Source organism: Echeneis naucrates, chromosome 7 (genome assembly GCF_900963305.1).
Source record: "Echeneis naucrates chromosome 7, fEcheNa1.1, whole genome shotgun sequence".
Lineage (NCBI taxonomy): Eukaryota > Metazoa > Chordata > Actinopteri > Carangiformes > Echeneidae > Echeneis > Echeneis naucrates.
The window spans coordinates 7,783,731-7,808,590 of NC_042517.1; the positions used below are offsets into that span (position 1 = coordinate 7,783,731).

At 41.2% G+C, this 24,860-nt stretch overlaps 1 protein-coding gene across 1 annotated transcript in view; it reads right to left on the reverse strand.

The window, feature by feature from the left end:
- Positions 1 to 24,860, reverse strand: part of mtcl2 (microtubule crosslinking factor 2) — an 80,525-nt gene that overhangs the window by 19,230 nt on the left and 36,435 nt on the right. Inside the window, exons 5-9 of the mRNA XM_029507186.1 lie at positions 7,390 to 7,452; positions 3,574 to 3,741; positions 2,841 to 2,994; positions 1,872 to 2,439; positions 449 to 749 (exon numbers count right to left, since the gene is read on the reverse strand). Coding sequence (XP_029363046.1) covers positions 449 to 749; positions 1,872 to 2,439; positions 2,841 to 2,994; positions 3,574 to 3,741; positions 7,390 to 7,452 — 1,254 coding nt within the window. The remainder of the gene's footprint in view (positions 1 to 448; positions 750 to 1,871; positions 2,440 to 2,840; positions 2,995 to 3,573; positions 3,742 to 7,389; positions 7,453 to 24,860) is intronic.

A 24,860-nucleotide genomic window follows, 5' to 3' on the forward strand; every position in this document is an offset into this window, starting at 1 on the left:
AAGTAATTTAAAAGAACTAAAATTGAAATTGAAATTGAAAAAATGGTTCTTTGAAACATTTTAAAATGTTACAATTGCCTTTTAGTTTTGCATTGTTTATGGTATACATCTTAATAAGAATAATTTAGATTTATAAACAGGAGATGGGTCTGGGACAGTTTTAATGACCTGTTTTTCTACATCATCAGAAAATCCAAACAGTTTATTCTGGTGCAGCAAGTCAAGCACCACTAGACTGCATTCGACTTTTCTGAACTTGACTTGATCTGATGTTAATGAAGGACAGATAAAAATAAGAGGAGCAAAGCTGTTTCATTAATACAAAAGTCTACATCACGTAACTCTCACATTCCTCATTGTCAGTGAGGTCGCACAAGTGGACATGATAAATTTTCAGATTTCAGTGAATAGAATTTGGGAGGGACTGCACAACAAACAGGACATGAACCTGGCTGTGAGGTTGAGGTTTCTCCGGGTCACACGGCTCAGCTGCTTCGTTGCTGCAGACCTTGTGGTAGATGGATGGGGAGGAGGAAAGGCAGTTAGACTCAGGGGAGGTCAGAAGCTGTATCGCCGTGGAAACCAAGCGAGCCTGGTCCCTCATGGCCAGCAAGGCATCATGGTCCTTCTGCCCCAGGCACCCAGGAAATGAAGTTGTTGTGTCTGTGTTGTCCTCAATCTTCTTTTTGCGTTCTTTGATGTCCAGGTCGTCGTTCTCACCACCTACTGGCTCTTTGCGGTGGGGTGGGCTGATGGGAAAACGCACAGAGCACAAAAACTGACATTAAAAGTTCAGTTTTGACTTTTTTAGAAATGACAGAAAGATACAGGGAAAACTCCCTCTTCTTGGGGTGTGGAAATCAATTTCATCAAATACTAACTTTAAATCTCAGTGTTCCAGTGCAGATGAGTAATAATAGCAGGGGTTGTCTGTCAAGTCTGCACTGTTTAAAACTAATCCTAATAACATAACAACAAGGTTTATTTAATGCAGTTAAAACACTGTGATCCGATATAAGCACGGGTTCTGCTACTCTGACTACAACTGTTGTGGAAAAAAAATGCCCCATCCTACGGCCACAGGGACACACACTTCTGTAGTTGCACTGTGACGCTGATATTTATGTTTTCTGACAACAGTGGGATTAACCGTCTAGACAAGGATGGCGCAGGCAGAGTGATCAAGTTACACCACTTGTCGGTTAGATGGTGAATCAAACACGCAGTGTAGAAAACCTTTTAGGTTGAGTTACCTACATAAGGGACCTTTTTCATTCTCCTTCAAAAAAGGTCTTGTCTTCTTGGACAAATCTTATTTTCTGTAGAAGAGAGTCACTATTGTAATAAAGAAAACGAGGGCCCGGCTGGTCTGTGGCCTGCAGCCACACTTCTTTTACTTCTCTATTCTGTTTATTGTCTTTATTATAGCTTTCTCTCCATGTGATCATTTTATATAAAATCATGGCCCAGCTGTTGCGTTTAACTTTGGTGGTTTGGTAGGATGATCTCATCGTTGTGAAATCAGAACAGCAGCTTGGAAATGGCTCATTACTTTGCTAACCTGTATTCTTAATGGCTCAAGTTCGCTCACTATTTCAGACTTGTTCCATTGTCTCACAGATCGGGAAGAGAAACGGCAAATGAAAGCGTGATCCAATGCACATATTGTATAAATTAAACAGAAGGGAAAGACGTGATTCATGTTAGAGTAAGACTTCCATCAAATTACAAATACACAACTTTGTCTTGACTGCATGTGATCAGATGTGTCATCATGTTTTATATGTATTCACTAAGCAGAACAAAGCTGCCACAAAAATGTTGAATGAGCAGTTTCACTCATAAATGTGAAACTGGAAACAGGAAAATACCTGGTGGGGAGGCACTCGGCGGAGTCTCCAGCCTCTTCATCAGTTTCCAGAGCCAGGCGTAGTGAGGAGGATGAGGAAGAGGAGGGGGCGTGGTAGGAGGCCAGGTCACAGCGCTGCAGGTTGGACAGAAGCACACGGTTCTCATACTGCAGCTTCTTCACTTTGCCACTCAGTTCTCCGATCTGAAGCCTTGCCAGTCGGAGCTCCTCCTCCTGGGCCGGGGTGTCCGTGCTGATAAGCACCGCCCCTTCCTGTATCGAGTGCACTGGGCTGTCGTTGAGCAATCCGTCTGTCAGCGACGTCAGTGAGTTGGACGAGAGGGTGGAGGTCAGCGGCGGCAGCTCGGACTTATAGCGGTTGATCTCGTTCATCAGGAGTTTGTTCTGCTCCTCCATCTCGATCAGAGACCTCCTCAGCAGTTCCGCCTCCTCCTCCACAAACTGAAGGTGTCTCTGGAGCTCCATGACGTTTTCAGATGAAGCCCCTCCTCCAAGAACCATGGCTCCTCCTGTGAGACCAAGACCCACCCCCAGACCACCACCAACACCACTGAGATCTTGAGGTCCATCTAGAGAAAAAACCATTGGGAGATAAAAAAGAATAAGAAATTATCACAGGCCATGAAATGATAATGATACTCTAACTAAATTATTAGGTACACCTTGAAATTAATATGGTATATATATATATATATATATATATATATATATATATAGACTCAGTTAGAGTAAATATATCCTTCTTCATAAACATTATAGTGTTCATTTGTTTGTCAGTATAATACAGCTGACCTAAACTGAGCCCTCGTGTCTAAAGCTAAATATTACCATACAGCCGAGTAGACAGTATGAATGGCAAAAAAAAAAAAAAGAGTTAAATAACTGATGCAAATTCAAAATATTAATATCCCAACACAGTTTACATGCATCACTTATAAATTCTTTCAAATGCAACGAGTTAAAAAACTACCTTGTGGTCCCTTCATGTCGTCCATCTCGGCTCGGAGTCCCCTGTTCTCCACCTCCAGCTCCACGATGCGTCGGCTCAGCAGGTTGGCCTCCTCCTCCACCAGCTTCAGGTGAACTCGGACCTCGGCTTCCCGAGTGTGTGGGGAATCTGCAACCTGAGGGTGGAGTCAGGGTCACTTCTGTTTTCCCACCTGCTCACTCACACACTTTTCAGCATGAATCATTTCAGCGTTTCCAAAGACTTCTATCACCTGCCAACACAGTTTACAGGCCAAACTGTCATAGTAATTACTTTGTCAAAAGTATTAACAGGACTTTGAACATCACCAGCGCTGAGTATTTAAATTCCAATGGCTAACGAAAGTGATGGGAAAATCTATATTTCAACAAGCATTGACCTTGTTAAAATGTTGGATCATTGATCATTGGTTTCCAGCATTACGGTGGCTCAAATGGGATCTATGCTTTTTGGCTGTTCCTAAAACAGTACTCAGAATTTGGAAAAGTTTGTAAGAGTGTTTTAAACTGGTTCAAGATGGTTACACTTTACAAACTCCATCTGCTTTGTGCTCTCAAGCAAACCTAAATTATGTGAAATGAATTTCTCCGTCCTTCTCCCACGTCCACATGGTGGGGGGTTTGGTGTTCTCCGCACAGTGAGCTGTATGTGTCTTGGTTCCTTACATGCTTGCTTGAATATGCTAATTTGCTCAGTCCTTCCAGCCTCCCCTCACCTCTTCCACGGTGAGCGACGCGTCAACGTCCCCGTACAGGGACCTGTACTTGGCCAGCTCCTCCTTCATGGCCTCGCTGTCCTTCACCAGCTTGGTCAGTTTCTTGCACATCAGGGCTGATTCCTCTTTGGCAAAGTGAAGCTGACACTTCAGGTCTGAACTGTCCTCCTGCAGAGACGGGAGCAGAGCAGTGAGGTGACACTGACACAAAACACAGCTGTATCACAGAACATTGGATCGCAAAAGCCTGCAGCTACATATGAATATTAAATTCAGAGTAACATTCAAACTTTAACAAAACTAAATCCATTTGGTTGTGTCATGAAGTGAACTCGCTTAAATGATTGAAACAAAAGACACAATCAGGAAGGCAAATTCAGCCTATGGTGAGAAAAAGGGTAAAGATGAAGAAAGGACCTGACAAGGACAGGAATCTGGGCAGGACATAAAAGCTGCAGACAAATAGAAATTTGGAGGGGGACAGTACAAACACACACACACACACACACACACACACACACACACAACCAGCTGACCAGTAATATGAGTTCATGCGCTGCTCAACTTGCAATCTGTAAACTTAAATGTATTCAGACTGATGACTGGACAACGCCAGAGGCCAAACATGAAGCATGTGATAATTCGCTCGCGAAAATGTCTGGAGGTGTTAGTTAAAGTGTTCAAACCACAGGCATCTTTTGACATCATCCCTGGGAATTACAAAATGCAATGAAGCATCTGCTTCCAGTGCAATAAACGTGAGCCCCAGTCCGTTACGGTGCCATAACTCAACTGGGATGAATTGGCTTTTCATTTTATTTCAAATTGCGTTGAACTTAAAAATAATTACAAAGAGCTATTTGACTAACCAAATACTGAAGTCAGAGTCATCTTGTGTTTGCTTCTTATTCTTTAAGGTTTCTTTTACCAAAAAAAAAAAAACAAAAAAAAAACACCTCATTTGTGGTTTAGCCTGAGATGTCATCAAGACTGGGAAATGATTATTTACTACCTAACTGGGATAGACAATTCAGAACTGGAAGACTAATGGTAGTTTACAAGTGACTATTAAAAACATAACAGCAGTGCAGTTGATGCAATCCCAGACTGCAGGCGTTGAAGTACTTTAAACCTGCAATAATCAATATTTGTACTATTGCATTTACAGCCACAAGTAACAGTTAGCAGATACCAGTGTTGAACGGTAGCACAAGCTAAAAAAAAAAAAAAATAAAAAAAAAATCAATCAGTTGGTGAGTTGAGTAATCTTAGTCATACAGACACCCACACGCTGAAGGCCATGCGAGATAAAGTGAACAGACCTGTGTACTCCACTGAGCGAATGGAAGTGTTTTAACATCCAAATTAACCTTCAAATGTTTCTTGCTCTCATTTAAAGAAAGGCCCCAGTTGAATGCCTGGGTCTAATGATGCTAGAATCACAAAGTATTACTAACTCTGAGGCTCTAACCAAACCAAAACTCTTTTTTTTTTTTTTTTTGCAGCAGCAGCAGCAGCCAGTTATATAGCTTGTTAACAGAATAGAAATAGTTTTCTCAAAATAAATGTATGCATGTTTGACCTGAATTTGTCATTTGATCAGCAATATCTCTCCTGATGAATAGTGCTGAAGTTTGTTGAAGAATGTTGATAAGAAGTTTGTCCTTTCAACCTCAAAGGTGACAGTTTGTTGTGAAGGTTTATGTAAGTAAAGCTTTAAACTCTCAATCAGAGGCTGCTTTTTGCAGAAATATAGTCGTCATCCCTAAATGCGTTTACTATATGGCCCAGTCTCAGCAGTCTCATCAACTTCATTTCCACCAAACTGCCTGTGGCTAAGTAACCAAATATTTCCTCAGGACATGGTGGAGACTAAGTCAGACCTAAAATGCTGACGCACTGAGTGGGCTGAAGCCCCCCAAGTAGCTACAACTTAGCAGATGCACTTTTATAGAAGAAAAAATAAGTAGTCACTAAAAAGATGAAATGATATTATATTTGTATATTCTCCGTGTAAAACACACAGAGACTTCGGCTGCAACCACTGCTGACCTGAGGTGACCCAGGGCACCCATTCCTCAGAAGCAACTCCATTTGTTTTACAGCCTGTGGAGCATTTCCAACCACATTATCCTCGACCTGTGCCAAAAAATTTACAGCCATTTATGGTATGTGGCTTGGAGAGGAAGACGAGGCCGGGGTTAGCAGCCGGAGAGAGATGGTGCTGCGAGAGTTGCCTTCATTGCAGACAGCTTCAATCGAGCTGCTGGTCCTGTAGGTTTATAACACTAATCTCTATGTGGGTTCATTGTTCCCTTTGTAGGAGACTACCTTTTTTTGTGGCTTGGAAAAATAAAGAAGGGAGGAAGAGGTGAGAAAGATAAAGTGGAGGTAAAACTTTGGAGGAAAAAAAAAAAAAGTTAGAGATATCAAGTGTGTGTGTGAGGCCCGATGAAAGTAACAAAAACTCCAAAGCTACACAAAGAACAAACACCCACGGGACAAAACGGAGGCCAGAAAACAGGGAGGGAAGTGAAGATGAGAGGCAATACAGGAACTGCTGAGCTATCTGCTCCAAACTACACACGGCTTGTTTGGACAGATAGTGTGTGATCCCCAGAGGAAATAGGTCACAGACAACAAACAGCCAGAGAGAAAAGAGAGCACAGTCATGAGCTGTGAGGCAGAAACACACTCCACTGATCCAACATGCAAGATTTCTGACTTTATGGTGGCTCAACGCAACCTTAATGTCTATTCTGAGACAAAAACCTTAGGGATCTACAGATAATCTTTCGATAATTCATTATCTACTTTAATTGGAGAGTTTTCACCACCGAGGCAGCAGTTCTATCAATAATGCTTTCAGTTTCAGTTTTTTTTAATCCCACAATGAAATTAATTAAATTTTCTATCATTCTTTCATCATTCATATTCTATCGGATTCGACCCTGCTACTGATTCCAGGTCAGATCAAATCGCGAGTTCTGCTCCTGTCGACACAAACAAAAAGCTTTCTGTACTTTCAGAAGATGTTGGCCGTCATAACAGTTACTGAAAAGAAAACTTTTGGCTGAAAAATATCTGTATCTCGCCATAAACAAATGAGCTCAAAACTATTTTTCTAACTGAGCTGAATGTCTTAATGCTGTGGGTAATTGTGGGGATAACAATAATGCCTAACTATTATACCAAACTGGAGGAAATGCTTTACTGTGTTAAGAAGACTTTCTCATGGTGAAATATGGAGGGGCGGTAGGAAAAGTTCAGACAGCACATTCAGGTGCATATCAGCTGCATCATGCAATGCCATGAAAAGCTACAGCTGAAAATGTGACATTGACTGTACTTGTGGGTACGACTAGGAGCTGGTATACAGCTGAACAGAGCCAATAACTGTAAATAACCTTCAGCCAGTGGGGATAACAAAAGAGGAAAAACTCACTTCCTGTGTTTGAATCTTATAGACTGGAAAAAAAAAAAACAAAAAAACAATCAATGTCACAGAGAAAGCGCGGTATTGAATGTAACATCGACAGGAATCATTTTCTTTCTCTGTCTCTCTCTGCCACCGTGCTCACTCTCTCTCTAGACTTTTCAGACTGTTCATCTCTATTGTGTGTCTCTCCTCCTCTGTTGTCCTCCATCTTGTCCTGCAGGCATTTCAACTCAATACACTCAGCTAGTTATTATTCTGAATATTTAAATGTAGTCCTCTATTTTCCTGTGTGTGTCCGTGTTTAGGTCTCCAAGGTGTGGTTGCAGAAAAATCGCTTTGTATCACTGTGTGTGTGTGTGTCTATTGGGGTGTGTTACCTGTGGGACGAGCTTCTTGTCAGGTTTATTATTAGGTCGTGCTCCTCTTTTCTTCTGGGAGTTCTGCAAAAAAAAAAACACACACAGTCTCATTACCGAGACATGAAACCACATTGACAGTGTGTTTCAAAGCGATGAATGAATTCAGTCAAAAGCAAAATGTTTTTTTTGTGGGGGGTTCTATGCTGCTAGTATGCAGCATATCTTTGCTATAAAAAATGAGTTTCCACATCAGTAACTGTCTACCTGTTGAGACATTTCTACATGTCTTGTCCTTTAAATACTAAAAATAACACAGATTAAGTTGTTGTATTTTAAATGACCAAGGCGGCATTCAAGACCAGTTTTCATTTTAAAAACCTTTTCTTACTTTCAATATCCTGAAAAATTCTGAAAAAGTTTTTAAGGTGTAAAAAACCTTTTCTAAATGTGAATTTTTACAGGATATTGAAGGTAACACTACACCAGATAACGTGAAAAGCTGAGGTTTTGTTGGTAGGCCGTTGGAGGGGGGCACTTTTGTCATCACCCTCAGTTTGTGCGACACTACTGGAAACTTTAGTTATAATAATTGTCTCTTGGCAAAAGCATGAGCGCATCTTATGTCCGTTGACCTTTTCACCTAGCTGTGCAAAATGTGACTCTAGTCAGTCCTGTGCTCATAATTATCACTAAACACATCAACATTTCCAGTAAATGCTAAAATCATTGACATCATTGTATGGTACTGTTGCTTCCTCTCTCTCTCTCTCCTACTGAGACCCAGATGTTATTGCTATGGTGATGTGTATCATTCCCATGGTGATTTTAATTACCACGGTAACACTGATAAGAGGGCCGTAGTAAATCTGTGTGTCAGAGTTATAAATGGGTGGCCAGAGGGAGACATTCAAAGGAGAATACGCAAAGAAGGCAAGGTAGGGCCAAAAACAGAAAACCAAAGCAAGGCTACGACAGCCACCGACATGAGCAAATCACTGACATCACTAACAATGTCCACAAGCACAAATTCACACAAGAGCCTCTGATCACCCAAGTGTCTGCCCCGTGCATAACACTCCCATAAATCATCACCCTGCCTCCTCTTTTGAGCTAAAGCCATTCAAACACAAGCACAAACACACACACACACACAAACGAACAGAGTTAGGACACTGCAGCGCAAGTAACTCAGCTCATCTGGCTCAGTCCGTTTCCATGGAAACAAGCTAGTCCATCTGCAACGTGCCACTAGCAACAGAAGAAAGAAATGAAGGGATAGACAGATGAAAAAGGTGACAAAGGCCAAAAAATATAAAGAAATCATAGTCCAAAACGGCGTGTGTTTGAGGTGAACTGTTAAACCGCAGAGCTTCAGGCTCTGAGGACGTTTCTCAATAATGCCTCTCATGTCCAGGGGGAGTTGCAGTGCAACATCAGCATGAAAGGCGTTTTCCTTTTTTGTGCTTGTTCTTCCCTCTGTCTCCATCACTCTTTTCTGTCACCCTGTCCCTCACCTCCTCGCTGTCATCCCCCCATCATAAGTTGGGCTGTTTTCCAGACCTTTTCATTCTTTGACCTCCCGCTGTCGTTCCCTCCCTCCTGTCTGTCACTTCTCTCCTCTTTCCCTCCCTAAAATCGTTCCCCCTTCTCTTAGTGGCCTAACCCAATGTGAGATCATTAACCCAGTCTGTTAATGGCTCTAAGCTCACCAGTCAATTTGCCTGCCTGATCATTGAAACAATGACTGTGGCTGGAGGTCGAATGGACACCTCTTTGGAGGTACTAACAGGGATGGGCCTGTGTTTTCACAGCTACAAAGTGTTTCCCAGTGTTTCCAGTGTTTCCCCCGTTTAACTGTGTTGTCTACACACTGAAATCGCTTTTAAATCGATTTAAAGTTGAAAAGTATTGATAATACTAACAATGTTTTAGTTTGATTGTTAGTTCTGCCTGCACAGTATCACAACTCTCAGCTTGTTATGTGGATGCATGTTAAAAAACAGCTGCTTTTCGCCCAACCACAAACCAGAGAGCTGCCCACTGTCCTTTCAGCATCTGGCTTGGTCTCAACCAGCTCCTGAGAAAATGACCTGCATTGCTAATTGCTAAGCGCTAAACACGTTTTTCTTATGAATTTAGCTGATTGTTACTGGGAAAGCTGAACAGAACAGAGTCTTGATGCAACCACTGTCTCTGCTCGTCCTGATACAATGAGTGCGACAAAATCCCGTTTTATTTTTAGCTGCCTATACGTCCCTGAGCTGCCAGGAGGTTGCCTGCAGATCATCATGTAAAATATGAAGCACCAACCTATAACTAGATACCAGTCTGGACCACAAAACGCTGACTCAGCTGACGGGAGCTGCCTGAACTGTCAGTTTAACAGGAAACTGGGAAAACATAGCCCCAAGCAGAAAATAGGTGAACACTCTCCATTTCTGAAGAAATCTTCCGAGCATTGCGTCGTCATGTTGTTTCTACCATGTTCTAACAGCAGCTCCCACTAAGCTTTACAAGAACATCAACAAGCCGCTGAAAAAGACATCCACTTAACCTTGTCCTCCTCCTGTGAGTCCGTCCAACATGAGGAAGCTACATTATTTTTCTGTCACAGGAATGATCTGGATTCCTGATCACATCATCACTTTTGCAAAACTATGCTTGGAAATCTTCATTATTTATGATGAAAAACCACAGAAACACACAAACACTGTGGCTGGTGCCTGCTTCTCATGTTTCTGGGCCCTCAGGTTTACATTTACACAGCAGGTAAGATAGCACATTGACTATCATGTCATCTGATAACATAATACCAGCTTCTGGCTGTTCTCTGCCTTTTCAGCAGCCAAGCTTTGGTCGGGGAACATTTCAACATATTTTACAATAACCCTATCGGTTACTCTGTTGAAAATGCCAATGTGAAAGGGGAAATGGATGGGTCTAATAACGACACTATTGAAGTATTAGTATAAAAGAGAGAGAGACAGATGGACTGCAATGACTGGAAAACCCTTCTTTGCCAGGCTGAACGAGTGGATAGAAGGACATGATCAGAACAGGGAGGAAAAGAAGGAGAGATGGTCCTTCACTGTGTGAAAAAGAAAGAGATAACAATAAAGGCAGAATGAGAAAACGGGGAGCGAGAGAGTGATGTTGTCATTCCTCCGACATGGATGAGGAAGCACAGCAGTGTGGGCTCTCCCTCCTTCCTCTCTGATCGGATCTGCGGCTCGTCCGGGCGTGTCAATCAGGCTACAGAGCAGGGCGGGATTAAATACAACACGGGGACAGATGAAACACCACGAGGAATGTTGAGAAAGTCTGGAGGATGGCAGGATATGGAGACGGACAGTAAAGTTTAAGGGACATGATGAAACTGAACTAACTAACTGTGTTGAAACTCTGGATGTGATTATACGACCTCTGCATGGTTGTGAAACTGCAAACAGACCTAATGACAGGCTAAAGACATTAAAATAGTGTTGAAACTTTGAATAAAGGCAGCACAGTGTGAAATATTCTTCAGACGCAGTTAATTCAAACGGCCAGAAAAAAAAAAAAAAAGACATCAAGGAATAAAAAATGAGGTTGCTGAATGGACAGAGGGAGGGAGAAGGCAGCACAGAGGTGAGATTTGATCTCCCTGTCCGGACTCACCTTAACCAACCTGGCATTAAATCCTGAGAGAGGGGAGGCCCTCTTTGCTGAAATGGATTATGACGGTATATTTCCCACTGATTCGAACATTACATTTCTTTTTTTAGAGTGCTATTTATTAGACTCAATTTCTGTCTTTATTGTTTTGTGAAATACCTTCACACACTTTCAACTGAAAAGTCTTCCACTGTATCTCCTTTTTTGATTCATGATTTAATCATGATTTAAAGTAATAACCACTCTGGTCACAAAAACTGGTGCTGCTATGGGGATAAAATCTGTGACCCAGGGTCCAAAAATTCACACTTCTTGGTCACCAATGGCTGTTAGAGCAGTTTGACTTTCCATGACTTTTCCCACAACAATGAACACATCATATCCTGATTGTTTTATTATAATCAATCAATTATATATATATATATATGATAAATTATATAATCAATCAAGCACTTTTAATTCTCAGAGGAAAAGTGAATAATTTTTTATTTCTAAACAGATATTTGTAAGGCTAATCTGACACAATGTTATTTTGTGTTGTAACAAGACAAGTGTTGGACACATGCTGAGATAACATATTTATTTGCCAAAACTATGCCAAAAGTTTTGGCAAAGGCCCAAAAAGTTTCCTTTGTCTTTTAATGGTGGAGCCCAGAAAGAATCTTTCAGTCACTGAATATCTACATCACTTTTTCCTCAGAGGGCAGAAATTAGATCAGATTGCTTGAATACCAAGATAAAATGTGTTTGTGTGTGTGTGCACAGAAAGCGAAAGCCAGTTTCTGGAAAGAAAATTGATTTATGTGAAGTGCGTGCAGTTACAACGCAAGAGACACACAAACATACGCATACATGCTCACACACACTCTTGCAGGCGAGGGACCAGTTTCAGCCTGAAAGAGCACGACGCTCAGATTTCATCAACACCGTGACACACACTGTAGCAAAGAGTCGATACAAAACAGTGCACAGTGGGTTGCATAACAAGGGTGTGTGTTTGTGTGCGCGTGTGTGTGTGTCAGATAAGGATAGATGGAACAAGAGAGAAAGAGAAGACTGACACGGGGGTCTGAAGGAGATAATTAAACAGCACTGCACACCTCCTGCTCAAAAAACACAACAAATCAGAGTGGTGGGACTCAGAGCCAGGTAGCTTAAGCAAATCTTTAATTCAACTCACTGATGAGGACAGGAAATCAATGAATCTTGTTATTTGTCTTCCTGTTTTTTTTATTATTATTATTATTTATTTAATTGCCTCATAGTGTACATACGCAAAATGATTAAAGTAGACATTTTTCAGCTGAAATCCTATTTAGTTTGAAAAAAAAAAAAAATAAGTCCAATAATGTTGCTGCAAAAATACAAATTGATGCTTGTAATATTGTGAGCCGAGGCTAACAGCATATTTATGTTTTGTCACACTTGATAATAGCTTTTACTGAGTTCCTAGGATGCAAATGCAGCATTAAGCAGTTCTTTCCACTTGTCTGCAGGCGGGGGAAAGCAGCTCAGAGCACAGTGGTGCAGAGCAGATAAGGAGAAAGCAACACCAGCGTTTTCCCAGATCCCCTCTCTACTCAGCTCATTACGACGTACTCACACTCGGCAGTGTTTCACACTCTAACACAAACGCATTTTGTGAAAACATGACACCCCACAAGTGCTGATTTAGGTTGTAATCGTTCAACGCTTCAACCATGAAGCCACTTTGTCTGCTTTGATGCTGTTGATTAACCAGGATCTAGGACCTTAAATGAGATAAATCCATTGCTGCTGAAGAGAGAAGAGATTTTACAAAAATTAAACATACTTCACATTCCCAACCATCCTGAAAACAGAGCAGCTCTGCTGTAGACACGTGGAACCATCTTCTAGTTTCCATTTATCTCAGATGAATAATTTGATAATCTGTCAGCATAGACCCGACATTTTCTGGAACAGTAAGGCTACTTATGACAGTGTATCAGTGTAACACTAACAAAACACTATTCACAGTCACAACTGACCTATCATGCATATCTTTGGACTGTGGGAGGAAGCTGAAGGGACCCCACACAGAAATAGGAAGGAACATTCAAACTCCCCTCAGGAAGGCTGCAGGCTTCAGGTTCGAACCCAGAACCTTCTTGGTGTAAGGTGACACTGTGTTCACATTACTGAGAAGTTTGCAAAAGGAAAAAACTGTCAGATAGTGTTTCATAGAGGACGGGGGAGATTCGGTTCAACGTAGCACAAGAGAATTTACCTGACAGATTAAAACAGGAAAACAAAACATGTTTACATCAAAACAGCCCTTCAAATGTAGTTTGAGCTGATGAATAATAATGGACACACGGAGAAACAACGTCATGTGCACATGGGAGATAAGGTCATGACCCCGACAGTCAGAGACAGTCAAGCCGAAGAACAGTTCAGGAGTGAATCAGGAGGTGAAGCAATCTTGTCTGTATTGATCAAATTCAGATCAAGCTGATATATCCTGTGCCCAAAGTGTTGTTTTCTGAGTGTGACTATATATAGCGCTCTATTTTCCAGCCTCCTATACTTTGCATCAGTGTGATTATTGCTTTCAGTTGTGGTTAGAGATTCTACCTAAAACATTCGTACTGTACATGTACACGCAATTTGTAATTATTGGCCTCGAGCGTTCTGCTCGGGAAGACAGACACTGAATATAAATACCACCATCAGCTCTTCTTCTGGTGCAGCTGCTTTACCACAAATGAATGCACACACCCAGCTCTCCCTGAGATCAATGTTCCAGACGAAAAATTGGCGTTACTCGATCTGCCACAGGCTTAATGAAAATTCTACGCCACAGCGTACAAATGATCCCGCAGCCTCCTGTGATTGAGCTCCTGTTTCCTGCCAAATCACCTGAAGCTAACCTGATGTGCTCCAACAAATTACACTCCTGTGCTTTCACTGTCCGGCTCATCTCTGATTCCTTATTCAGTCGTTTTTAGGCTCATTGGCGTCTTTATGCTGTACCATATTCAATTGTACAAATGAACATAAACATGGTGAAATTTAACCGTGATGAAGCTCACATCTGTTCACATGTATCGGTGTAGCTGGAGCCAACCGGCTGGTCAAGTATCATCCCATTGGCATAGCTTTAGCACAGCAAAAAAGCACGACCAGACCAATAAAGGATGGATATAATAGGATACTACACAAACGAAACGAAGCGACACTTTCACACCTTGCACTCTCTATCTCCCTTTTCTATTATCTCTCTCTCTCTCTCTATCTCTCTTCAATAAGTAAACAGGCTACATTCAAAAGAAAAGACAAAAGCTGTCTCGTCCTCTTCTGTTTACTTTGGCTCATCACACACAAGTACACACTGAAATAAGCAAACAAAGCATCATGAACCAAGAGGTGAGGAGGAGAGGAGAGGAGAGGATTTGTAGTTCTTTGTTACCAGAAACACTGTTCATTTCCAGCCACTTCCATTGGAGTAAAGCTTATGTGTGTGTCTGCCAATGTGTGTGTGCGTGTGTCTCCAGACACTGTGCTTATTAAGGCAGTGTGTTAGTAGGTGACCTTGCGTAAATGAACAGCCCTTCCAGTGCAACCTCAATACTTTGTATTGACTGAATTATTCATGTGCGTATGGTGTGTATAGTTAATGTGTTCATATGTGTGTTGGTCTGCGTGCTCTTTGTTTGTGCAACAAGAAATGGGCATGTGCACAAATTATGTGTATGTGTATGGCACAATCTTTGTGTCTTATATGTGTGTTTGTTGTGGTGGTTGGAATCAATGTCTCCAAGAACAGATTGGGAGGAGGATGACTGTGTGCATGTGTGTGTTTTGTGTATCACATGTCAACCCCAAGAGCCAAATGCCTCCTCCCCCCACTCCATCTCTCCCCAGACTCCCATCATCCCCCTAACGTTTATTAAAGGGCTAACAGTCTAATTTCATCCACAAACCTGGAAATATCTCCTTGACTTTTACAGGTTTCTGTAGGGCACAGTCACAACTAATGATTATTTTCATTGCCAAGTAATGTAGCAGTTATTTGTTTGGTCTCAATGACTGTTTACTCACAGATAGCCACAGGGCTCACAAAATTGTCTTTGAATTGCTTGTCGTATCTGAGCTACAGCTACAAAACAGAGGGATAGAGTGCGTCAGTGTGAGTTTTAACTGGAGAGGATGGACCCTACAAATGTTTGGTGTATTATAAATTACTGCTGGAGCTCGTTCTGTCAAATTTTTTGCAATATCCCTTTAAATACTGGGACATTTTGGGGTGTTGTTGAAGAGGACACATGAGAGTTTCTGCTCAGTGCAGTAATGTAAGATTAATGTCAACCACCAGACCCACAGTTTGTAAACTGGACTGTGTCAGATGATTTTCTTCTGCTATGTCTACCCGCACATTCAAAGTTTCTGCGTTGGTGAGATTATCATTCTTCTTCTTCTTATAATTATTATTTAACAGCATTATCCATTTCAAATGAGTTGTGCAGAGTACTGTGGTACAGACAGCTACATCAATGACACAAGTTAAAAATGAAAGTGTATAAAGATGAGGTGAGGTTTGATAAAAGCGCAGACAAAAGAGGAGCTCAACAACATCTAAAGTCTTTAATATTTGATAGTCTGACCTGCGCTGTTGAGAAGCAGCTCCGGCGGGCAAAAATGATGCAGTAGCCATTTCCACCCCCCACCCAGCCTCCCAACAAAACGCCTCAACAACCACAGACCACAATGCGTTGCCAAGGCGACGGCTTCTGCAGCCTGTCGCCAAGGCACCACATTGGCAACACATTAATGAAATGACAGCAAGAGGAAGAGGAGGAAGGATGGGAGCGGAGACAAATGTGGGGAGAGCGGGGTGGACGGAAGGGTAGTTGAATGATAAGAGGGTGAGAGGTGGAGAGAGACAAGATGGGAGATGGGAGGAGGAGGAGGAGGAAGAGGGAGGAAGGAAGGTGGCTGGACCGGAGTAGGAGACAAATCAAAAACAAAGAAAGTTCAGGAAGCGCAGAGCTTTAAAAAGCTGCCGGCCCCACCTCTTCAAAATGAAACACAAATCATGGCGTCCTCTTGTTGTTGTTGAGAAACCTCAACAACATGTATTTGCGGATCACGGCTGGCAATAAGTACAGCCTGAGTCAAAATTATGGCATTGTTTCTATGACGTACTTCTCTGAATCCTCTGAAAAGAAATGATGGGCTTACAAACATAAAATGATATAATTATCCTGGACATTTCTTGAGAAAATATTACTCTGTACCAACAATAATGGCAAAGGGGAAACAACAAAAAATGATGATGTATAATCTGTATAAGATTTTCTTCAGCTCTGTTACTCATTTGTCTCAGCATAACATTGCATGTTTAGAAATAATAACATGCAAACTGTAATGCAAAACAATGTGAAATTCTCATAAACATGATGTATTACTTCATATCTGAATGTTAAACAAATAGGGAAGGGGCTCTTCTCTGCTTGGGCACTTCATCTCATTATTTGTGTAGATATGTGTGGGAATAAAGCACTGCGGAGATTCTTCGTGTGTTTGTGAATCTCTGGTCTCTACAGAAACTAACTGTTGTTTGGATGTGGGACAAGTTGATTTGTGGCTCCATGAGTCTCACTGTGTGTTAGGATTTAAAAAGTAGAAGATGGAAATTATGTTTTGGGTCTGCACTGTGAGCCACAATTTGATTAAATACAGTTATAACACCTTCAGGCTGCTTTCCCAGAATCTCTCTCACTCCTCACCCTCCTCAGCCCGCCAACAAACTGGATTCTCATCAAGTTTCAATAACCCTGCCCCAACATCACATCCAGCGATTTCTACCCTCGCTATCGATTCCAACAAATTGCTGATGATACGGTCGACCCTGCTGGCTCCAAGCAGCCCTAATCTCTTCCCTGTTGCCAGCTCATAAGACATCAAAAGCTACACCTTGGTGGAGTTAGCTGTGAGTCCAGTTTCTGCCAGTAAATTCCCTCTTCCGTGTTTTAGTAAGCGGTAAAAGAACAGTAAGTAGTTTTAAACATTGATTCTGCATATTATGACTAATCGCCTTCAAAATGTCACAAACGATTTCAGTGAAAACAGACATTTAACTAATGAAATAAAAACAGTGTGCTTCCTCCCTCTTTGTTTTGCTGCGATTCTTTTAAGACTTTCCAAAGATGCTGCTCTGTTTGACTGGGCAGATGGATGAGGACAAATCATGTCCTTTGAACGCGAACTGGCTGAACCAATAGAGAGAACTATGCCGCAAGTTACACTGATGACGTGAATAAATCCCAAACATTTGAACATTGAAGACTGGAGCTATGTCTCTTATTTGACAGAACTTGGACGAAGATAAGATGATGGGGAGGTGGAGAAGGGGTCTGTACTGATGCATGAACAAAAAGATCCATCTGCCATCATCATGTGTTTTAATGGCACACTGTCAAAATTTTCATTTTAAATATCAGCTCATCACAACAACCCTGATATGTTTCTTCGAAGCTGTAAGGCTGTGCAACAATACGTGTAGAATGGCACTAACTGTAGTGATCAGCTGCTTTGAGCTGCCATCATTTGTCATGTTGAATTTGGTTAAATTTCCCTCCTTTCTCACTTTCAGGCACCTGAGCTGCCAGCAACTGTTCAGCACAGAGAGAAACCATATGCGAATGAACACACGCGGAGGCACACACACTCAAATGCAAGCTTCTCTGTCAACACTAGATAGTCTCCATCTGGTGTGTGTGTGGCAGACGGTGTCCCAGTAAACCACAACACAGCACCCACCCTGTTTGTAGCTTATAAATAGAGAGCAACAGCAACACCTCCTACCTTTCCTGCAGCCGACCGCAGGCAAGTCAGAGCACAGGAGACAAAGGAGGACGTAAAAATCAAGCACAGAAAGGTTATTATATGATGAAGTAGGCTTTGCTTGAGGAGTTTTGCTAAAGATCAAGAGTAGAGAAACAGTAATTCATAGTTCAATACAGTTTTTGTCCCTTTTAACAGATCTACTGTGTTCCGTGTGCTTGACATTAGCATGTTATATTTTATGAGTGCAGTAGAGCCGTTTTATGTCGGGCATTCATTATTCATGCAAAATTAGCTGACCACTCTGCTCAGAAACTCACATGCATGTCCACTTCAGACACACACACACACACATTTGACCTCCATATGGCTAGTGGCTTCTTCATGAACAAGCTTCCCATCTCTAATTAGTTTGGATATCTTGTCGTGTGTGGTTTCACCTCTCAGAGACACACAGAGGTGAGCAGTGAAGGCTACTGCAAAAATGCAGGATTATAGTGTTACTCTGGATGTTTTTATATGCGTGTGTGTAAATGAAAGAGTGTGAAGCCGAGTGTGTGAGACAAGTTGGCTGGTTTGTCCAGCAATCGTCAATCTGAACTGCATCCCTCACGTTAAGGCGATTGTGTGTGTTTGACGCTAAAATAAGACCTCTAATTATTGTTGTTATCGTTGAGTGATAATTGAAATGGTTACTGTCGACCGTAATTGCGAGGCCGCACAGGGTTCACAGAAAGCATTTCAAAAATATGAAAATAATAATGATTCAGTTAGGGCTTAGGTAACAGTGGCTCCATTGTATATTATTGCAGTACCACATAAAGGCCCACGTTCCACTTTAGAGGCAGACTAAGTGACATTAAGGCCTTTGTGCCTTGAATAATAACAGCCTGTTTGATCTCACTGACAGCAGAACAAAGCCCGGCTCTGGTGGACATGTAAGGGCTCTGGTGACCTTTGAGTGTGTCTGACACATCAAAAGTAGGCACCACACACGCACATAAACGTGTAACTGCTTAAATTAAGTCTTTGGGAGACATCAGTGTGATAGAAAAAAATTTTAATGAAATAAAAAGCTGTAAGACAAATGTATGCTTGCGTTTTTGTTGAGTTGGATGAGAGGATTACTAGCACAACCAGTTAGGGTACGGTATCTTTGGATTAGATAGCTGGATAGATAACTTAATTAATCCTTGAACGGAAAATTGAAATGCCACAGCAGCTGGTTAAAAATACGTGACACAAGAACAAAATATAAATCACAAGATACATAAATGACATAAAAAAACACAAATAAATAAGTATTAAGTCTCGTACCAGGAGAAAACAGCTTGCCTGGCTCTATCCAACATGTAGCTCACTATTAAACTATTCCATCTTCAGGGACACTGCAGGAGGCCCTGCCTAAATCCTGGCAAGAGAGTAGAGTGCACTTCACATTAATTAATTAATATTATAATTTTATTACTGAAAATGCCATTTGTTTCTCTTCAAATATAAGAATGATCGCTGCTGGGCTTCATTATAAGTGAGTGTGACGTTAAGGTAGAAGTGGTGAATTCTTTCATAAAATAAAAATTGTCAAGTTTTTCTGCATTGCCAGTTTACCTCCACCTCATATCACTGTCTGTTCAGAGTCATATTTCTCTTGTAGAGCTGACATATAACCTGAGTTGTAATTATACAACCACAGACATACCTGATGCATCTGCTGTCGTGGTAACAAGAATAAACATGAATGGATTTAAGCGATGATTAAAAGCTTCATGTTCAAACAGTTACTTGGTAACATTCAGAAAAATACTGTGGTTTGGGTTAAAAGAAATATTTCCTTAAGGTTAGAAGACCTTTGTTGTCATGGCTGCAATAATAAACTTGGCAGCTGTGGGTCCATTCAGTGACAAGCACAGTGAATCTGCCCAGTTACTGTACTTAATACCAGCTGACACACAGATTTCTAAAAGTCGCATAGATTTCCCATGTTTGTCATCAGACATTAAACACAGCGCTCATCTCTCAGACTCCATCCTTGTTCCATTCCCTCTGTCTGTCAGGGCCCTGTAATCCTGCCCCCATCAGGCTCTCTGAGAGGAAATCAAACCGGATATGACACGCTGATTGGAGCCTTAACCTCTCTCAGGGGAGAAAAAGCTGCTTTGACCTTGGCTTGTCCTCCATAATAACAACTTTGGGGAAAACTGTTCTTATATGTTCAACACATCGAGTTTGCACTAACTGGATTCATTTTGAAACCAATTATGTCTCCTCTTCCTTTGCTTTGGTCATAGTCATAATTTAGAAGAGTTGTGTTGTTGCCTCATTACATATTGGTTACACATTGATGTCGATTTACACTTTTTTTAATTTAATAAATGATTACACGCTGTTTTCATATTTGTCTGACTTTTATCATTTTCTTTTTGTCTTGTTCTGTTCAGTCTTTCTTCTCTTTTGAATTTGAATCTTTCCCTCATGTTTTTTTCTTTTTTTTCTTTCTTTTAAATTTCCCTCCTCCTCCCACCAGATCCCCCACTCTCTGATTGGTTGCTGAAAAATTAGAATTTTCAAACAATGAACAACACTTTTTTTCTTTCCCCTGTCAACATATGCTGTCCATCCGCGCACACAAACACACACACACACACACACACACACACACACACACACACAGAAGTGGAGATTGAGAAGAACAAATGTTCTGCACATAATGACCTGATTCGACCCTGTTGCAGGCTGCTGCTTCCTGATTATTGTGAGTTAGGGGGACTCAAACAGATCCTACTACAGACACACAACCACACACTAATGAATGCAGCGATTCATTAGTGTGTGGCTGTTGCATGTGCCGAACAGCCATGTGTTCCTATATTAGCTGCGTGTTAAGGGATGAGCCTAATGTGCTTTTATCAGGCCAGTTTATTGACCTGCTGCCTGGATGAAATTATTACATGGCAGCGGGAGACGCTGAGAACAGACAATATCCCTAATCACAGATAAACAACCCTAATGAACGGGAAGACTGTCATGTGGTGCTGTTGTGTTTTATGGTGAGGCAGTTACTGATGTTCCCCATGGGACAGTAATGTTTAGAGCTTGAGAAATAAAAACAGGAAGAGGAGAGAACAGGCATGAAAGGAAAGGGAGAGAAACATCGGGAGAGGGAGAAAACATCAATTTATTACAGCAGAACAAGCAACAAGTGGTCTTCTTCCACAACATGTCACCCACAGGAGTTTTTCCTCACAGTGTCTCTACAGGAGAAGACGTACATTGCCGTCATGGTTATCATTTAAACAGACAGACAGACCAATTTAAACTCACACCTTAATGATTCAGGACAGAATAAAAACTCCAAAAAACACCAACACCACCACCAACAAGAACAAGAACAGAATTGACAATCAGACTTTGGTCATCACATTTCGATTTTTAAATTATCCTGTGATTAATGTGCGCTTCTGTAGATGATCAATTCTTGTTAGATGACAAAACCAGTATGGTATTAACATTGGGTCATATGAGGGGCATCAAAAAGTTCACAAAATGGTGAGAAAGAAATCTATAATGTCTTTCCTTCCTTTAAATTAACCAAACTAACCGGTGATAAAACCAAAACTTTCCAATCACTTCTATTTAAAGGATGTGTGTCTGTGTCTGTCTGTGTTGCAATAATTTATTCTGGTGAAGCCTCTGGCAGAGATTTAGACCCTGGAAAGGAAAACACACTCAAACACACACACACACGCAGGCACGCACGCAGGCACGCACGCACCAGACCACTTCGTTCTGCTCCACTGCCCTGATCAAATCACTGCTGGAACCGACTAGAGGGTAGTCATTATTTTTTTGACCTCAGTTTGACAGAGTAACACAAAGTTGCTTTACCAAACCCTCTGAGAACTGGAGAGGGAATCACCAGGGTGCACCTGGTACACAGAGATAACACAGGAAGAAGAAATTAACATAAAAAGCTTGTAAATCCAGATTCCAGCTGGCATGTCGGCACTTTACAGTCAATTTAACAGGCAGCCAACTGTTATTCTTATAAGTGCTCGGTTCACTATACTTCTAATGGTTTATTTAAGTGTGAATGGTGAATATTGGGATTTAACACAAACTGTCATCGCCACTTTCTTCACTGCTCTAATGATACTTTCAGTGGCAGCCTCAGAGATTTCAGTCCTGGTTTAAAGGGTGGCGCCTGCACTGGTGGTACTGGTGGTAACTGAATTCAGGTAAATACTATCAGTTGCTGAATGGGAGCAACAAAAAAAAACTTTTTTTATATTGACGTCAACCAATACACGATTCTTTGATGACTAACAGCTTGAGTCTGTGAACAGCTACTTCATAATATAAACCAACTTGTGGTTTGCAAGTGAAAAGCTGCAGCAGCGGGAAACATTCAAACTTCAGTGGGCCATTAGCTCGGTCGTCACGAGCTTAAAAGTTTTACAATGTTCACAGAAGTCCGGCGACATGGTGTTAACGCTGGACTGAATTGTCTGAAATGCCTTTGCAGATGTTTTCTGAAATGCCGGAATTAACAGAAGTTCATTTCCGCTGGTTAGTAAGCTAATATAACATTTCCGTATTCATATTGAAGTTTCCGCAATCAATTCACAATAATACTTGTGAGTAACAGCCTCTTCTTTTCCTTTTGTTGTCATCACACCTTTGCATTGCCTGCATGACAACCTCTACCTGCTAGCTTGCGGTTGCCTATCCATCTGATCTCAGGACCTCACCCTAACCAGCATGTGCATATATGTATGCATGCATGCTTCCAATGTTGAGCTCACAAATTCCATTTCTTCTTTAGTTTTCAATTTCCAAAAGCGTCGTTAAAAACACACATTTCTTGCTGCTGTGTTAACTAGCTGATAGTCTTCACACAAACAGTAGTTACAACAGTGTGGATTTAATAGTCAAGAATTATTTCTGATTATAATCACATATGTTTTATGTCCAAGCTTGTGTTGACGCCGTGGGCAATGTTGGGGATAATTACGAGGAAGCCTACCAAAAGGAATATACAGAGCCTGCTTTAGGAGCCCCAGACCATTAGAGATAATTAATAGGTAGGAGACTCATCAGTTTTCCAACAGGTCTTAGTCTGTTTTATAGAAACATGTTATTAGCAGCATGCACACTCAGCTGCCTCCTGGTGCCCTCATACAATAACAGTGAAAAAGCTTCTGTGCAGCCGCCTCAGAACATGTGCAGGTTAATGATCTGTAACACAGTGGATATTGACCATTTAACCAGCAATGCTCCGGCCTTGTGCACTGCAGCGCTGATATAACTCCCTCCATTACTGTATCTGTCCTACCAGCTCGCCGCTGTGACATTGCACTGATAGTACAGAACATTTCACTTTGCAGCTGAATTCAGATATCAACAAAGGGGGGTTGAAAGGACAAACCATGAGTGAACTTACTTTGATGACAGGACAATTTAAAAATAGCTCTTTTTACTTTCAAAGCTGCTGAAGGCCAATTTATGGGGGAGGGGGGGTAGTTGAAATGTTTTTGAAGTCCAGGCCACAAATCTTGTGAGAAGATGTCAGTAAAGTACATCCAGTGATATCTTGTTTGCCAAGCTGAGCTCATTTTATTCTCTACTTTAAAGAAGCAGGCTGATGGTATAAAAAATGGTCCAGGTTTCTCTATTGCACCATTTGAGAGGCCGAGTGGCTATAGTTCATTTACATACAGTGAATGAAATCACATTGCAGATTTGAAGACTGAATTCATATTGTTATTATCATAGTAATGGGACAGAGATGAGGACACTTTATAAACCAGTCCCTGCCCTTTGATACAGTCAGCTCCTTCTCTTACTACAAAGAACAATGATACATTCCAGTGTCCTTTTATAGCTTCAGTACTTTGTTGCTGTTTGTCCCCTGTTTTGTTTTGTTTTTTTTTTACAACACAACATCGTGCAGTGCTTATTGTGGTTAAGTAGGAGCTTAGTGTCTCTCAGACAGGAGACGCTGACGGGACACTTTGCCTTTTAAGGAAATACTCTGGCCACAACAAGAACTGCATTGTTTGCATTTGGAGCCGTGCCTCTTGAACAAGTAATGTGGTGAATCCATTTAAAACTGTTGACAGAATTCATCACCTATTTTAATTTAACAAAAGCAAAATGTGCATTCTGCTTTGTCCTTCAGGTTGCTCATTGCTCTGAATGAGAGCTGTTAAGTCGCTGAAAAATAAAACATCACAGACTCTTCCTTCAGCTACCACCCACAGTGTGGCCATGGTCTGCTGATGAAGTTGCAGCTTCTGTAATGGTCCGACGATGCACGCTGCCATCATGCAAAAGGACAGAGATAATTGACTCTTACTGTAAGGAGTCCAACCCACAGAGCTCACACACCTCTTTCGTCTTTCTAATATTTCATCACCATATTCCTGCATTTCAATTTCTTCTCCACTCTCCGACTCTCTCCGTCTGTTTGTCTTTATACATCAACTCAACCTTCATCTCACCCCTCTCTCTCTCTCTGTACCAATGCTTTTCATGCTCACTCTATCAACGTGAATTTCGCCCTTCGACTGTCTCGTTTTATTTTCTCGCTACATCATCATTGTCCTTTGCTACATTTGTACTAAGGTGTAAAATATTGACACAGGAGGAAAGGAATCAATACTGTGGCAGCATTAACAACTGATTCAACATTATAGAAATTAATGAAAGATTGTAATCTTGCTTTAAGAATCATTGCTGTAACTACTTTTTTAAACTGTGGTGACACAATACAGCAAGTTTCCAGTGTTGAGGTTTTAGATGTTTTTTTCTTGGTTTTCTATTAGCGGTTCCGAGATTTTATTTTAGTTCTGTCGTACAATACATCTTCTGTCCTTTCAAATCACCTATGAAAATTAAAATACATTGCAGTGCTGTTTTATGACAGTAATGTTAATGTGGTTATATTTCAACGGTTTCAGGTACAATTTTCAACAGCTGTTACATTCTGACCTTAGATTTAATGCACTGAAAAGACACCTCTGTAACAC